Below are 18,337 nucleotides of genomic sequence, written 5' to 3'. Positions count from 1 at the left end.
ATAAGTCATCATAAGAATGACTGCAATGTCTCAATGATGAAAACGTATCTGTCTTAGACAGTTGCTTAATGGCAGACCATTCCCAAAACCAGGAAACTGAGCAGAACAGAATAACCTTGACAGAAAACAGTTTAAAGCTGCCCTCTCTTGGTGAACTTTTTAGAAAGTGGGAAGTGTTTACAGGCTACTGTAACACTCAAGTGAAAATGAAACTTTCTGTTTGTAAAAATGTCTCTTGGAACCACTTGCAATGAAGAAAAGGAGCCTGAAAATACAAAACACTGAAGTAAAAAATATTTTATAAATCTACATGATAGGAAGAAGCATTTTCAATCAATTATTCTGCTTGTGTAGTGTGTGTGTATATAGATGTGCATATATATGTATGTGTGCATATATATATACCAACAGAGTGGAATTCCATAAATATCTAAAATTGAAACTTCTAATTCTACTTTTATTATGCATGAAAGAAAATATAGCAATATTGTACTGCAAACCAAAGCTATCAGTGGTGATTAAATTTCATAGTATCTTTCACCACTGATTATAGTAGACATCTGAAGTATCATATTAAATGTAGTAATTCCTGCTGGAATTTCACAGGTGGTGTGGAGCTGCTCAGATTTCCTGAAAGTTTTGTTGGTTTTATTTGAAACTAGAACAAATTTATATTCAAATTAAGCAATATAATGTAACTAAACTCCAATATAAAAATTGTATTTTTTATTTGTACAGAAACTAAAAGGAAATACAAGAAAGAAAGAAAGAAATTGTGGGTATTTATCCATGTTTAAATATGTAAAGTCTTCAAACATTTTCATTACATTATAGCATTTACATAGTGGAGGTACAAAATAACTTGTCCAAAGAGATTACTTTCTGCTTCACTTTACTTGACGTTTCTGAACAAATCCTACTGTTTTCGTTAGAACAGAGTGTAATAGGAAGAGTATATTTTACGTAATAGATAACTCACAGGCATGCCTAAGATTAAGTACTGTCCTGGAAGATGTAGGCTTTGCTGAACAGGGACTTAGCTGGGGAGTCTTGGCACTAGTGAAAGGTCTGCTGGAGTCCAAAGGGATTTTGCAAGCCACATACATGCTGTTTTTCTCTCACATGGACCTCTCAATGCTTGTAGCAACTGCAAGACCCGCACTCAGGGTTCCCAATAGCAGTCTTGGAGTGCATATATCAGAAAAGACTGATATGAAAATATTTCACTTTGATTTTTCCAGGTGGCTAAATATAGTAAGAGAAAAGGGTATGGCAGTTTCCTGAGGGTATTCTGTTGATATGATTTGAAGGCAACAAGGCAGTAAAATTGGAATGGCAGCGGGTACTGACTGCATAAAAATATATATAGAAAAACCTTAGCACCACCTTACCTGTGGTTAAATTTGTGACCAAAGGAAACCCAGTCTTTTTCAATTAACACCTAAAATGAGAATATTGCATTCAGTGTTGTGGAGCACAGCTGATACATGTGGAAGCAGGCAGAAAAGTGGTGTGAATAAGCAGTATTGGAATCCCAGTTAATTCTTAGGATGATCAGAACAGTGACAAGCAAGAATGATGTAAGCAAGCAGTATTAGAATCCCAGATAAATTTTAGAGTAAGCAGAGAAATAATGAGCGATGAGCACTGCTGCCAGCTCAGGAGAAAGTAGCACTCTTCATAGATACAGATAGGATGCTGGTATTTCAGCACAATTTCAATTAGCTTGATTAATCATTTTCTAAAACAGAACCTAAAAACGTTTCAAACATCTTTTTTAACATGTGACCAGTAACTTGAGAAGCATTCCTGGATGCTTTACCAGTACTGATTTGGTTGGGAAAGGAACAGATTTTCCAACATAGCTGCTCATTGCAATCTAATGTCTAGGGAGCACACACTTCTGACACTCAAAACTTCACTGATCCCTGAAAATGAATACAAATTTTTGCTTGCACGAAAACAACTTGGGCTGTGAGAAAGTTTCTTGCTCAAGGTTAGGGGGAAAAAAAAAAGAAAAGGGTGCCCAACTGATCCCCACATTTGATAATATTTCAAACAGAAACTGAGAGACTGTAACTTGGACAGATAAAAACCTTCCTTCCTACTTAAAAAAAAAAAAAAAAAAAAAAAAAAAAAAAAGGGGGGGAAAGAAAGAAAAAGGTATATTTAAGGAAAGTTTATCTTCCACTAAAACCAAAGATATTAATCTTAAATGATGCCATAATACTTCATTTACTCTGTGAAAGAGAACCTGCTTACCATGAAACCCTTCATAGTTCTGTAATATGGATCCAATAGAAGGCTTGCTACAGAGCAAACCTGGGCTGTCCTATCCCAGCCATCAGAGCAGTGAACAAGAACACTCACACCTTCCTCAGCCACAGCCTAAGGATACAGAAAAAGTCAGAAATTTCACAAGCAGGGAGAAAGGCAATGGTAAGAGAGGAACAGTGAGACAGCACAATATAGTGAGTATTAATTTGAGAACTGGGAAACCTTGTTAATTTTTTATTCTGCCAGAGTTCTTGAATTATGTTGAGTGCCATTCCTCTCATTTGAAAAGTCCTAATCTCATCCCATCCCATGCAATATGGTGGTTGCAGCATCCCCTGTTTATGATGTTCCACTGCAGGAAGATGTGGGATCTGTTTCAATTAAAATACATCAAAATGTCAGAGTGGACAACTACCTAAAGCAGATTCAGATGCAGTTAATGCTCTAACTCACGTATCAGCAACAGAACAGCTATGCTAGCAATATGGCTCTTAATTTCTCATCTTGATGGTAATGTCAATAATGGCAAGGTCTGCTTCTGATGCCAGCACTAGCGTGGATATTATTACAGCACGCTGGCCTGCACACTGATGTCATACTTCTAAAGGTTTGTGGGGAAGCCTGTGGTAGTAGTAAACTTCCAGATCTGATAAGCACAATTGTATCAGTATCTTTAATGTAAATAACTAGGGAAAGAGGATCCCATTTTATACATAAACACATAGGAAGAGATCATACTAAGTTCTCCGAAGTCTGATGTTGCATTATTTTCATAACCTGAGGGTTTTGATTTTTTTAAATTCTAAGCTGTTTGGCCTTTGTCATTTCTAAAGAGAACTAAATTTAGAAGATAGAGAAATAAAATAGGTTAGGAAAGATACTGCTTAGAAAAACAAACATTTAAGTTAAGTTTGGGCTTAATAAGGAACAAGGAATAATAATAAATTATCTAAGTTTATCTCAAGAGACAAGTAAATTCTACCAAAATAGAACCCCTGTGGGCAGGAGACCAACAACCAAGAACTGGGAACTGTACAAATTAAGAATGGGTCAAAATGCATGTCTGAGGAGGCATGAGGCTAGCAAGCACATGAACAAAGAATAACTTTTTCTGGACAGTATTTTAAGACTAGCCACTGGGGAAAAGTTGGCAAGAGCTAATGTAAATGACCAGATTTCTATAAGCTAATGAAAGCTAGTAGGGCTGGGAGAAAGAACATATGCATTTATCCTGCAGCTGCTGTTCAGGTAAGAAACTACAGTTGCCCACTGAGCAGGAAGAAGCAAAGCAAGAGAAACAAGCAGTTACTGAGGAGGGAAACCCATGGGGTTTTATTCATATAGTCATATGTAGCAGGTCATGCGAATAAAATGGCCTATAAGAAATGGTAATAGTAATCTCAAAAATAAAGATTGAAACAGTAAAAGGCTGAGCACAAGGAAGGAAGTAATAAAACTACTGTTGGTAGGTGACAAATATCTGTGCTACTTTGGGTGGGATTAGGAGAAATAATTTCTTAACAAAGCCAACAACTGTTTTCTGAAACAGTTCTCAAGATGTAAGAGTACAAGCTGCTAGAGTTTGGCTACAGTAATACACAGGAGTTGGTTTAGGAGATGAATTTAGTTGGTCGCTAAACAACTCAGAGGGGATAACACAATAGCTAATACTTCTATATTACAACCACCATGCGAAGAAGTAGTCCTCAAGCAGAAACCTTCAACAAAGAAAATGTTTATAAACTAGTGGCGGAGGCAGGGGAAATAGGGAGACAAACAGTGACAATCACTGCTGGGGAGTAAAGTTAAGGACATTCAAATACCTGGCATAACAAGATACAGGCTAGTAGAGGCTTTAGTACATTTGAATTCTGCAGTGAAAAGAACACAAACTTTTTTTTACCATATTAGCAAAACGTCCACACGACAGCGCCTAAGAATTGCCTCTCCTCATATATGAAGCATTGCAAGATGTATTTTTTTTCAGATACAACATCACTGAAGATAACAGAAGTTACCCACAAGCAGAGACTTTGGTCCTCACTTTCTGTATCTGGTTAGTCCAAGTTTTGTTCTCATTTTACACACTTTACCTTCGCAATAAAAATGCCAGCATCCATAATGGCTTTGATATGCTTCAGCCAGCCAGAATTTTCTAGGCCCCACAGAAAGTCACTCATCGAAGGCGATTTCAGCTCACAAACTGCAAAATAAGGTACATCTTAAATGTACAGTAATTATAGTCCCTTAAGCTTTCACTGACTCTTCAACCTAAGAGTGGTCTCTTCAGATATCGCCCGTGTAAAAACATTCACCTCTTGAAAAGAATGGCTACTTCACAGTCAAACTTTACCATTGAAATAAAGGATATATTTAAGAAATGGGACAAGCTCAAATTTCATCCAGTATGTTGACAGAAGTTAAAAGGAGAAGCTGTTACAAAGCCTGTTGCAAACAGTTTACTGAATACATCCTTCTGTGCAGCACAGATTTTCCAAGATTGTGTTGGAAGTTTTCAAACCCCTGAGAGGGGATCGTGTATTTAATAACGAGGGCTTGGAAACACAAAGCATATGATTTCTGCTGTTGGACAGGTAGCCAGCCATGTAAATGGTGCCACAGCCTCCTATTCCCAGCCACATTTGCTGAGGAAGCTCTGTAAGAGCAGGCCCACCAAACCCAGCCTTCAAAATCGCCACAGGTGATGGTGTTTGAGTTAAAGTGATTCACTCAACAGTTCTCAGTCCCTGAATGAAACCTTATTAAAACTTCACTTGTAGCCAGAAAGTATTCTGATGGCAAGGAAAAGCCATAACTCATTGTCCTGGTTTTGGCTGGGATAGAGTTACTTTTCTTCCTAGTAGCTGGTACAGCGTTGCGTGTTGGATTTAGTACCAGAATAGTGTTGATAATGTAAACTGATGTTTTCAGTTGTTTCTAAGCAGTGTTTAGACTAAGTCACGGATTTTTCAGCTTCTCATGCCCAGCCAGCAAGAAGGCTGGAGGGGCACAAGAAGTTGGGAGGGGACACGGCCAGGGCAGCTGACCCAAACTGGCCAACGGGGTATTCCACACCATGGGACATCATGCCCAGTATATAAACTGGGAGGAGTTGGCCTGGGGGAGATCACTGCTCAGGAACTGACTGGGCATCGGTCAGTGAGTGGTGAGCAACTGCATTGTGCATATTATCATTTTATTATTGTTATTCTTATTATTATTTTCTTCCATTCTGTCCTATTAAACTGTTCTTATCTCAACCCACGAGTTCTACTTTTTTTCCCTGATTCTCTCCCCCATCCCACTGGGTGTTGGGGGGGAAGTGAGCAAGCAGCTGCGTGGTGCTTAGTTGCTGGCTGGGGTTAAACCGTGACATTCATCAAGTGAAATATTTTCCTGAAAACTTTCCAAGCTTTATGCCATGTTTAAAGAAAAAAAAATACCTCCCAGTTTCTACAACATCCCAGTTTCTATCCTGCTGTATCCAAGTGTTTATTTTTTAATATTACAGAGTTTGTGACATCAGAAGAAAAAAAAAGGCAATCAGAATCTAATTCAGATACCTCAATCCAACAGCAAACAAATACTCAACAATACTTGGCACAATCTATTTTCAACAGTGAGATTCTAAAATTCACCCCATAAATAGACTACACATTTATTTTTATCCATGTGGAATTATACTATCTTTTAATGAAAAAGATATTAACCAGTGAAATTCATTTAAGGAATACAGTGAAAAATGCCATGGTTTTTACTGAATTAATGTATGATCTGTGAATCTACAATGTCTTCGTAGGTCTCTTGTCCTCTGGAAATCTTCTAAAAGACTTAGATGATTATGACCAGTGGCAAAACTTTAGTTTCCTTCAGTGTAATTGGAATTTAATTTTACAAACCGAAGTCAGGGTTTATATCACATCTGAATGCGTCTGACTCTCTTAACTCCATTTAATTCAGAGGCAAGATAGCCTAATGTGTCCATACAAAGTCGTGCAATCTTTGTACGTAGGGCCTCTTCCAGATGGTTATTTTAAAAGTCATTTTTGAAGGATATTTATAAAAATGCATAGATAGCAGCACTGAAAGCAAACAGCTTTTCACATGATTAATGCTCCTGTGCAGATGGAAGCATGACCAATTAGTAGCTGAATTCTGGCTGAAGCTGCTGTCTCTGTTTACAAAAGCCCAAGGTAAGGCTGAAATAGTGCTTTTCTCTTTCCCACTACCAAATCAGAGTCAATATTTACCGGCCACTTCACTGAGCAAAGTTCAGGCTGTCCTAAAGGCATACACCGTATATTTCACGTGATTTTGGCTGCTGATCTGGACCTTAATGCTGAGTTTAATTATGAATTCTATTATGAAGCCCATCCTAAGGGGCAAAGGCGTTTCCGTCTCAGCAGAACCGGTACCAAAATCATGGAGAAATAAGATCTGCTGCACTCGCTGGGGGAGCACAGGAAAATCAAGAGCCCCTGGGCAGAGCTCGTAGCAGTCCAGTGGTGCTCCCTTCCAGGGAAGAGGAGGAAGAAACAGTACACAGGGTGGAAACTGCCTCTTCCACCAGCGAAACTACCACGGGGGGTTGCTGGACCAGTTCCCCCATTTCTGGCAGGATGGCCACGGGTAGAGGAAGGAGTAAATGCGGTGGGCCAAACCCTCAGGCTCTCTTGCTGGCTGATCTGTTACCGAAGTCCAAGGATCAGATGGCTGCTCTTACATCAGCAACTACCACTCCTGGTATGAGGGGAGGAGAAGCTCCTATCTGCTGTTTAAATACAGACAGGGAGCGTGTGGGGTCATCGTCTCAACGCACAACAAATGGGGGTCAAGTCTTGGTTGGCCCCTGGATGTACGGCAAAGCTTACCCCACCACAAACGCCAAACAGCAGCCTCAGTCAGCCCTTGAATCTTTACCGAGAAAAGTCCTTGTGCAACGTTTCCCTCTAATATTAGAAATTATCTCAAGGAGGTTGTGCGCAGGTGCAAAATTATCACAGGGATCTTTCACATACACCTCTCTTTAAATGAAAAAAAAAAAATCAATGCTATACTAAAGCAATATGAGGCAGCAGAGACAAAAGTAAAACTTTTTTTTTTTTCCTGGAAGGAAACTCCAGCATGTTGAAATGCTTTTTACTTCCAGAGGACTGTCAAATCTCAAGTTTTTTTGCATATTCTGAAAAAATTCTCATTAACCTACAAATATAATTATCTTAGAGTGCTGATACATTTTGCCAAAAATGGACATTGTACAAGAGTAAATACATGTTAAAGTTAAGATAAATGAAGTTGCTAGAATTAAAGTCAGTAAAATCATAAAGTTGAAGCCAATTTTTTTTACCTACTCAAATAAATTACTGACATTATTATAAGTATAAATTCGTTTCTTCAGCTTTTTCCTAAAGAAACATCATTGAAATGAACATGTTCCTAATGTAAGTGCATTTTCCAGTGGTAAACTGAATAATCAATTTTTATTCAAATTTTGTCAGCATTGGAAGTTATTTAAAACTGTATATTGAAAATAATCTGCAGTCTCTTATGTGAAAAAGATCCTCCAACCTTCACTTCTGCTTAATTCCAGTAAGTTGAATAAAATTGCCCTTGCATTCCTGCAACACATCAGGCCCATTATGTATTGATGTACTCTTTTCCATATGGTACGGTACACTTCCAAGCAGCAACACAGCACACATTAAACCAAAATCAGTTTTCATCAGCCTCATTCTTCTTTTCACAGGTTATTATGTACCTTATAACATCTCACAGCAGATCATGAGCAGCAGATATATTTTGTAACGTTTGTAGTGTAGTGCAATGTTTTACCTTAAAGATTCACCTAGGCATGTTTAAGTACTCCTTGATAAAAATTTAAAGCCATATTAAATGTATGTTATCATCGTCTTTGACAGACTTTTTGGTTCTGATTCTCTTTGTATGTGCAAGTCAGGTAATAAATACCCTTTTAAAGGCCACCAGAGAAACAAATGAAGGGACACTGATAAAAAAGGAAAGAGATAAAAACTATACAGCACCTTACATGAGAAAATCCCTGCTTGTCCACTGAAAGTCATAAGGTTAAAAAAAAAAAAAAAAGTACTTGAAAGTCTCAAGTGCTTGAAATCACAGATTTAACTTCTCTAATTTCTTATCCTATCAGCCAAGTCACTAAATATGAGATTTCAACATAGCAAATATAAAACCTATGAACAAAAGAGTTGTTTTGAGCATATGGCCTATTTAAAAATAGATGCTAGGAAGGTATGCTACCCAAGCAGCCTGAGGTGTTAAATGCATTAGTAATTACCTTGTTACATGTCAGTTTGGGCCGTGGGCCTGTCTCACAAACCTTTGGCTCATAATACACAGCACTGTCCCATGCAGCCAGGCTGGTTGTTTACTTTTTTAACTTTGATGGTCTTAAGCTGAACAAATAAAGGGACAAGTTTATTCACCCAGCCTCTCTCCTAGCCAAACAAGACTTTGTAGTGAACAAAATATCCTTCTATTTTCCTTCCTGAGAGCCTTAGACCAAGGAATTAAGTAAAAATAAGTCATGAAGAGAGTGACTGTTTAACCTGCATCACACTTTACTGCTGGTTTTCATAAACTGCTCTTATTTGAAAACAGAGCACAGGTCTCCTGTCATGGAAAATGTAAGCACTTCTTAGATCTAAAATTCACATTTGGACATAAATAATGAGAGTCAGATGAAGAATCAAAGAGCATGGGCAGAGCATCAGGTCAAGAATAGCTGGATCAAGCTGATCCAGGAGGTGACGGAAGGTGTTGATGATATACATGAAGTAAATACTGAGACTCTGTGGAGTGGAGTGAGCAATATTTACTATTTGCTTGTTAAAAATCAACAAGCCGTTGAGGGTCAAGGATGGCTTATTTATTCTTGCCCTTTTCCCAGAAGAACCCTAAACAGTAATGTATTCAAAATATTAAACAGCAATACAGGTGTGCTCATTTATACACTAATAAGTATTTATAAAGCAATTACTATTCATTTCCATGGGATTATGAAGGTGCTGAATGGTTATACCCATTGACTGTGAGTTTCATAAATAAACCTGATGTGACATGCTCTATAGAGGGCATGAGTAAGTTTCTATTAAAATTCACAGTCTAAAATGCATGAGTATCTTACTGACCACATACAAAAATCAAACCATAAGTTTTCTGAGCTTAAAAAAAAAAATTTCCTGTATTTTCCAGTAGCATCAAAGTCAGCTACAAATGATTTCTTTTCATTATACCATCAAACTGTAAACTGCAAAAGAAGACGTAATAGCAGTAAGGTGTATTGAAGTCAAATGAATTTTGTCATTAAAGTAAATGATATCTGGATTTCACCCATGAAACGAGGTGTTTGCACAGTTAAGAAATTGCCACTAGTTGCAATGATGCTCCATTGCACAAGCCCATTAGCTGGCAGGCAGCTGCATCCAGCTGCAGCAGGCAAAGCTCTCTTTTCATACCCGTTTTCACTGCTGCTGATTTCAGAGCAGTTAACCTGATTTGTGTGACAGAAGGATCAAATCTTTCCTCTAGTTTTCAATAAAGAAGTATATTACCTTCAAGCATTTTCTGCAGACTATTTCTCATGACGTGGATGTTCTCAATGCCTATGAATTGAAACTTGATGTTGGAGTAGTTGTCTTCATTTTCATATCCCTTCCCGGCTGCTCTGTTTGCCATTGCATTGAGCTGAAAAAAACCAAGGAAAATTGGATGAAAACCAGTAGCAAACAGATTCTTTTCAAAACAAAGCTTGTGGTCTACTGCAATAAACCAGAATGATTTAAGTCAGGCACAAATAGGAAGCATTTATCACGGTGTCAACACAAGGGGTTGGGAATCGGGGACCTCTTCACAGCCTATTGCAGGGTGCTGGGTTGCTGAGGCTCTGACCTCTTATTTCACAGACTTTGAGTGAAACTTCATTAGTGAGGTTAGACACAAACCCCCCACAGCTTATGCAGGGTTCCTCTGCAAGAGCATAAAGGTTTTAACCTGTTTTGAAAAGGCTACTCTGATTTTATTTTCGATCAGTGTTATGTTTACTAGCAGAGTATACCCAGGAGGTGGCAGTGTCTTATCTGTCACGCCGCTGTTTCATAGCCTATGCATACTGTAATCTTGCCCAAGTTATTGCGTGTTACTGCTCAAATCATCCAAAAGTTGATACACCTTACTTCTTTGAAGTTTGGAATAATGAAGAGAGGGTTGGAGTTTTTCCTGCATTTATAGTATCTTAGCTCTAGTTGTGCAAGACCACAAAAGATTCGAATTGACAAAATTACCGCAAATATTTTCATCTGCAATGCAGCGCTATAAAATATTTTGTTGTGCTTCAGCAGAAAAAACCCTCAACATTCAACTGGAAGCTGTAGTTTTGTCTTTGAATCTCTTACTTCCTGGCATGGGAAAGTCACTAAATGCTACTTTAGTTCCACTTCCAAAGCGTAAAATTAAGGGGGTTTAAAATGTTTATTTTCGCCCCTTTTGAGATTCTTGGGCAAAAAGAAAACTACCTGCCAAGCTCCTTATGCCAAATTTTGATCTCTGGACTGAAAACTAGAGCTGATAGAAATGAGTTAAGTACTTTTACTTTATTACCCGACCTTTTTTTTTTTTTTTTTTATTTCCTGTAGCAAAATCTCATTGTCCAATAGAAAGAAATTGTCTTTTTGCATGAAGTCCCTGCTCTTCTGTGAAATGCATGCTGTAAGGCTAGGGAGCCTTTGAACTTCCCGAGAAATCTGAAGGCTCCAGGAGTAACAAAGTGGCCCACATGGCAGAACCTTCATGCTTCCAAGCACAACTAACAGCTTCTGCTCAGGAAAGATTTAAGAATTAAGTAGCAATGGATATTGCACATCCAGACTGGAGAGCACCAACAAGAGAGACCTTATGAGGCATCAGTTGGACAAAAAGCGACTGACTCATCTTCGTTGCAGTGAGAGCCGATGCTCATGAAAAATCAAAACAAAGTCTCTCTTAGGCACTGCCTAGGGGACAAGAGGCTAAGCAGATAACTCCGTTTCCACTTCATTTCCCAATATCGCAGGCAGCACTATTGATTTGCTGCTTCTGTGGTTGCTTCTGAAACTCACAGTAACATACTTCAGTACTCAGCTAATGGTATCATGGGGTATACAAGAACGTGTCCCTTCCTGATTCTTCCACCCCAGACACAAGTACTCCTGATATTCAATTTTCATTTGGAGCCGTACGCATGCAATTGAGTAGGATTGATTGTTTGCTGCCAACTTACCTCCAACTAAGATGAACAAGTCTAGCTTTTTTACTTCACATGTCAAAATAGGTTTCCATGGACCAAACCTAACCTCTTAACTTTCAAAGGAAACAGCTAAAGACTAAAAGCTTTTTATGTCATTATAATTTCATTTTAGATGCATAAGAAAACAGGTGACACCACTTTTCAATTCTTTTATTCTATCCAATTTAATATGTGAAGATAGGGGATTTTTTCCCATCTTCACACTTTCTAGTACATCCATTCCCACAAGCAGAACTTGGCAATAGGAATATGTAGTTACATTTGTGGACCACCATTAGGAATTGAAACATTGCATGAATTTCATGACACAGCAGAAGGAACCATACTCTAAGATAGGAACCTAGGCAAAAACCCAGCATTTTTCATTTACTCAAGTCTTGTGTAAAACTTCTTTTAACTTGTATTATGCAATTTAGGAAAAAGTGCAAGTGAAAAAAATTCTGGTCTATCAACCAGCAGTCTGCTGATGTTTTGACTATCAATGAACAATAAAAAAAGAATTACAGCCTGTGAACAGCATGTCCTTTAAGGACAGAATCCTCAGTGTGACTTGCTAGAAAGATATAAATTATCTGTTGAATCCTAATCTTTCTCTTTTGAAGTAGACATGAGTGTTCTAGTATAAACAAAATGAAGCAGTCTCTCTTTGCAACAGCATATAGGTTCAGGAAGAAAATTCTGCATGCATGAGTCTAAGCCACCACAAACCCCTGAAACCCTAAATGAAAATCTAGCCCCTAACTGACCTAATCCTCAGTACAATAAATGCTATTAACTGTCTCTGCAGCAGAGCAATTTTATCACAGAAATCCTTTCTTAAAAGACAGTCTGAAATAGCCCGCTTTAAAAGTAAACAAATATAAGGTTAAATTTGCAAGGCTTTCTGACAGTCATTTATTTTAAATATTGTCAGCTGCCAAACTTTGCAGCTGCCACAATATTTACTAACAAGTTTTCCACATCACCTACCAAAATTCCATCTGTTGCTCTTAAACTGGTCGTTGTAAAGCTCTCTAAATTGTGCCTGTCCTCATTTAATCTCAGTGAATATGAGGATACAATCTCCAATGGGAACAGACCTCACTTGCCAGATTTCCTGGCATCTTCTTTAATGTGGAGGATAATGGAGTCCTGTCTTGTTATAAAGAATTATAGAACTAATTTATTTTACTCATAAACAGTAAGTTTATATTAGCTGCTTCTGTGAACACATAAAGGAAGGGGAAAATGAAGAAAGACAGTAAACTAAGGGAAGCTCTGCATATGGTCATCCTGGTATATTTAAATGAAGCGGAATCAAAGCTTTCTTCCACGGCCAGATCTTTTGTTCTGAAGATTATCTAGCGCAGCAGGGGACAGCATATGAAGAGCACTTGGGAATGCTGAATTGAAGAGCCCATCAATATTCATAATCTTTGCAAGGAACCGGTTCTGATGAGACAAGAAGCAGGTAGTTTCTTAGCTTCCTAGAGCAACGGGAAACCTTGCACCAGACTCAATACTTTACATTTGTTAAAGGTTTCCTGAGGAATGCCAGGAACAGCTTGCACTGATACCTATCACTTCCTACATGCTCTAGATTTATACATGCATTATGAGGTACACAACTGTAACTAGGCTGTATTTGGCACGTGGGTTCACAGGAGCTTTAGTAAATCAATCCATTCTTGCAGCGCAGAGAGAAGTAGGAATCTGTGTATACAAACACATTTACATCAAAACCTTTTTCTCCAGAGAAGTTCAATGAAAACGAACAGTCTTTGTCTCCTAACTCGCTCCTGGAAATACACCGTCATTCGTGGCTGAGAGCACCAGTTTCACTCTCTCCACTTAAAGTACAGGCTTTTTTTCACTGCACACAGGAGGTATCTCACCAAAGTCATTTACCAGAAAATTTACAGGATGGGACCTTCCGGTTAGTACCTTGTAAAACATTATTAACAGCCAAGTCAGTAAGTCGCTGGTAACAAATCCCATCAATGAGCAACCTCCTTAGTTAGGGAAGACTACCAATATCATCAGCCAGGAAACATTATGCTGTAACTATTATTACATATAGAAAACTGTTAAAAGAGCATTATTTAGGTAGCTAGGTCTGTACTTCCTGTCTAAAGCTTGTTCTGAACACAGTGGTACCAATCCTCTCCTAGCCCTCATCACGATTCACTTGCTTCAGGACCACAAGTAACGTGGTACCATCCTTGTCTTCCCAATAAAAGAAAGGGAACTGAAGGTCAAAGTAGTCACCGAATTACAAAGTGCAATGAGACATGCCAAGGCCCTGATTTTCTGGCGACTGCCTCCCATTACAGCCGTGAGTGCTCAGCACTTTCCCACCAGCCTCCAGGTCTTCAGTCAGTCATCAGCCAGATAGGTGCCTTGTTTCTGCTCCAGCTCTGCCAGGGTTGCCCTTCTTCGCTCCACTCCTCATGCTTCTTAGCTTTACCCACCTTGTCCTTTCAGGGTCTGTCTCCTGATCTCAGGTTACTGAAAAAAGCTTCCTTGTTCCTTTCCCTCAAGCCTTTGCTCTCGTTTTTCCTCTTCATGCGCTATAGCTCATCCTGTATCTACTAGGGATTTTATGGAGATTTGCCCCTTTGGTTTCTTTGTTTCAGATGCTTTGGTAACTTCAACAGGGAAGCTACTGATGGCATAAGAAAGAACATGTCCCTGCTTCCACCTCCAGGCACTGAAACTTATCTTCCTCATCACCTTGAGCTGTTTGCCTAGCACGCCAGTTTGGACACAAGGGTTTTTTAGCTTCCAACATCTTCTAGATCATTACTGAGTTTCTGTGTTTCTGCATAGTGCAATTTTTCCTAAAGCTTTTATCTTGGCCAAAGATTTTGGTCAATTACAGAGATATGGCACCTGAGATCACTATTTACCATATTTCAGATTGTCTCTCAAAAACACAAAAGTGCTGGAGATATTGAAAGAAGGTCTCCTCAATTCTTGTAAGGTCAGTAAATAGTTGTCCTGGTTTCGGCTGGGATAGAGTTACTTTTCTTTCTAGTAGCTGGTACAGTGTTGCGTGTTGGATTTAGTACCAGAATACTGTTGATAATGTAAACTGGTGTTTTCAGTTGTTTCTAAGTAGCGTTTAGACTAAGTCACGGATTTTTCAGCTTCTCATGCCCAGCCAGCAAGAAGGCTGGAGGGGCACAAGAAGTTGGGAGGGGACACAGCCAGGGCAGCTGACCCAAACTGGCCAACGGGGTATTCCATACCATGGGACGTCATGCCCAGTATATAAGCTGGGGGGAGTTGGCCTGGGGGAGATCACTGCTCAGGTACTAACTGGGCATCGGTCAGTGAGTGGTGAGCAATTGCATTGTGCATCACTTGTTTTGTATATTCCAATCCTTTTATTATTATTGCCATTTTATTATTGTTATCATTATTATTTTCTTCCTTTCTGTTCTGTTCTTATCTCAACCCATGAGTTTTCCTCTGATTCTCTCCCCCATCCCACTGGGTGTTGGGGAGTGAGTGAGCGGCTGTGTGGTGCTTAGTTGCTGCCTGGGATTGCGTGACAGTGGTCCTTCCTTACCCTTATGCAGAGGTCATTGAAATTTTCCAACTTGCAGGAGATATCTTTCATAGAAAATTTTAGTAAAAGCAGGCAGAGGTTTGCAGCATTGCAAACAACCGTAAATAGAGTTTTATAATGCAATTATTTTTCACTAGGCTCTTCAGCAATATAGTTACTGATAGCTCCTCTGTGTGTGGAAATAGTTACTATTACAAGTTATTTACTTCTTGTATCTTAACATTTTTTAAGAACAAAAAAGAGAAGAGCTCTGTGTAAACAAAATATTCTCTAACAGATAAAATGTGGCCAAGGTTCTTAGTTAAGACTCCCCTCATAAATCCTGATTTACCTGTGGAGTTACACAGGTGCAACTAAGAGCAGTCACTTAGGCTGTGCATCTTCTGAAAACTATTCAGACCAGATTCGGTCTTGCTATATGCAAGAAATTTAATGTACTTACTTTGGGCCGAGTGTCAACAACATATATGAAATCACTTCCTGGATTTGCTTTTCTAATGGCCTGGAGCATCTGTTCATCCTCAAGGCATCGAGCACTAAAGCCAGATAAAGGCTGGCTGCTTCTACATATGGAGGCCTGCAGAAAAACAGACAAATATAAAAAATCAACATAGCTATTAAGCAGAAATTATTTAGCATCCAGAAGCATTTACAAAACCAGCTCATTAGGTGTTTGCATAGGTGTACAGTTATGTGGGAAGGGCAGAATGGTAAAATGAATTGCATGTTTATAAATACCTTATTTTTAAAAAGGCAAGGAAATATTAAAAACACTACAACCCCATTGGTCCAAGTCTAGTCTTGAATCCAAGTTTTAGAGCTATGTTAAATATAGTATTTCCCTAATGTGGAATAAGTCCTTAAAGGTGGTCTCTAGAGGATGTGATGAGTACAGCATTGCAATCACAAGACACTGATATAATATAAAGAATGGGTCCTTTTGCACTGTCACTGACACTTACCAGTTATGATACTGATTACACCCAACTTACACCAATGCATGCTTTGCTAAACAGCCTGACACCATGAGACCAGGAAACAAAAATGTGTAACATGCAGCTAGATCACTGATGGTGGTGTATTTTTAGCACTCTCTCTGGAGAAAGACCTTACTGCATGGGAAGTGGGTCAGGCAGACTGACTCCTGGAGTACATTTATTAATCAGTGCTATTGAAGAAGGCAAGAGAGTTTCTCCATAGACCCATCAGGATCAGACCTCCAGATGAAACTGGGAAAGAGGGAACAGAATGTGAAATGGGTGAGCAAGGAAGTTTTTATTTCTGCTAGGCAGAGGGCAACTACATTTGTAGAGGGCAAGGGGCTAATAATACATGTACTTTCTAAGCGCTGAACACATGCATGAAGAGAATCTGCCTGCTGAAGGTCATGACCCATGCAGACTGCCCTACAGATTATTTATTACTGTGAGAAAAGGCATGCTCTTTTTCAGCCAAGCCTTCAAACTATCAGTAGTTAGTCAGTGAAACATGGATCTTTAATACAGAAACCCTGAATTGTGGGAGAGCCTGTTCATACTTTATTAATTGTATTTGAAAACAGATTATTAGTTATCTAGACTCCTGCCTGCTAATCAGCACACACTCCAGTGACTTTAGTATATGCTTGTACCTCCTTTGCACAACAAAAGGTTCATATGAGTATGTCCACAACCTGCCATTTTAATAGAAGGAAGACATTTCGCTCTCATCCACAGTGTACCATATACAAGGCAGATATAGACCTCAAGATTCAGGTTAAAGCTAGGGTGTGGATGAAGGTTAGGATTCAGGAAAGTATGGGCTGGAGCCCATTACATTATATCATCCTGGGGGCTCAAAGGGCTAAGGGATGTGCTGGCACCAGTATGAGAGAATGGCTTGTCTGTCAAGTCAGGCTTGGGGTTAAGATCATGTTTAGCCCCAGCTTAAGAAAGAGCTGCACCACCAGTACTGCAAAACTAGAAAGGTAAGCTGACCCGGTGACAATTAGATATCTTAAGGAAGGAAGGATATTGTAAGGAAGCAGTTCTTCACTGTGAAGGTGGTGAGGCACTGGAACAGGTTGCCCAGAGAAGTTGTGGATGTCCCATCCCTGGAAGTGTTGAAGGCCAGGTTGGATGGGGCTTTGAGCAACCCGGTCTAGTGGAAGGTGTCCCTGCCCATGGCAGAGGGGTTGGAACTGGGTGATCTTTAAGGTCCCTTCCAACCCAAACTATTCTATGATTCATAAGTGGGAATCATTACCCATGATATCCATGAAGAGATCACCTCCTCCTGACCCAGACCAGCTGCTTAGGATGAGCATATATGCCTTTAAAATTTCTTGGGCTATGTTTAAGAGCAGGGCAAGAGGTGAGGTCATGCTTTGCTATTGCACAGGCTGAACAGGTACTTCCAAAGATTGATCTTATCATATTGACACAGATCCTGTAAGATGCAGAGTAAGGTATCACATCATCATTGAATTTGTCAGTACCAAAAAGCAACGGGAAAGTTCTGGATATGAAAGACTGAATGAGTGGCACCTGTCTCCCCTGCATGCAGCAGAGCTCTTCCCAATCTGCTGTTACCATAGCTGTTCAATGTCTACCATCACAAATCTTACGCCACTCCTGCCCATTACTCTATTAGCTGGCAACTCATGCCAACCTCCAAACTCACAAGGAGGTATTTCCTCCAACATTCCCAACCCTTTTGCTAGCCCTTTGAACTGTGAAGGATCCAGGAGTAAACACAATAGTTCAGATCCTGGTGGTCTGAACCTTAACCTGAACTCCAACCACAACAGGGAAAACATTCAGGCTGAAACCATGAAACTCGTCCAAACTGGATCACTATATATTGGAATCTAGCTGATCCCTGAGATGTTTCCTTCACTGAGATTTGGAAACATCCAAGTGTTTTGAATCCTAGAAATCTATATGTGGACTCAGCTGATTATGCAAAGTGGTTAACTTTGAAAATTTTGGCCCTAATGAAATATTAAAGTTAATATGCAATTTATGCAGAGGCTGTATTTACTATTTAAAATCATCCTATCCTCCTGTTTTGTTCTCAAATTCATAGATCTTTTGGGAAACAGAATTCTGTTGAAATAAGGGTTAAAGGAGGAGTCAAAATAGTGTCTCATTCCTTCTTTCTGAAGCTTAAACCTATAAAAAAAGGCCACCGTAAAGTTAAGATTAAGT

At 39.2% G+C, this 18,337-nt stretch overlaps 1 protein-coding gene across 1 annotated transcript in view; it reads right to left on the bottom strand.

Moving 5' to 3' along the window:
- Positions 1-18,337, bottom strand: part of MTMR7 (myotubularin related protein 7) — a 51,278-nt gene that overhangs the window by 5,411 nt on the left and 27,530 nt on the right. The window contains exons 6-10 of the mRNA XM_049835622.1: positions 15,592-15,726; positions 9,867-9,999; positions 4,371-4,480; positions 2,263-2,388; positions 1,392-1,441 (exon numbers count right to left, since the gene is read on the bottom strand). Of these exons, the coding sequence (XP_049691579.1) occupies positions 1,392-1,441; positions 2,263-2,388; positions 4,371-4,480; positions 9,867-9,999; positions 15,592-15,726 (554 nt within the window). The remainder of the gene's footprint in view (positions 1-1,391; positions 1,442-2,262; positions 2,389-4,370; positions 4,481-9,866; positions 10,000-15,591; positions 15,727-18,337) is intronic.

This window comes from Accipiter gentilis, chromosome 3 (assembly GCF_929443795.1).
Source record: "Accipiter gentilis chromosome 3, bAccGen1.1, whole genome shotgun sequence".
Taxonomy (NCBI): domain Eukaryota; kingdom Metazoa; phylum Chordata; class Aves; order Accipitriformes; family Accipitridae; genus Astur; species Astur gentilis.
The sequence above is the reverse complement of the archived record's forward strand: the minus strand, read 5'-3'. Positions and strand labels throughout refer to the sequence as shown.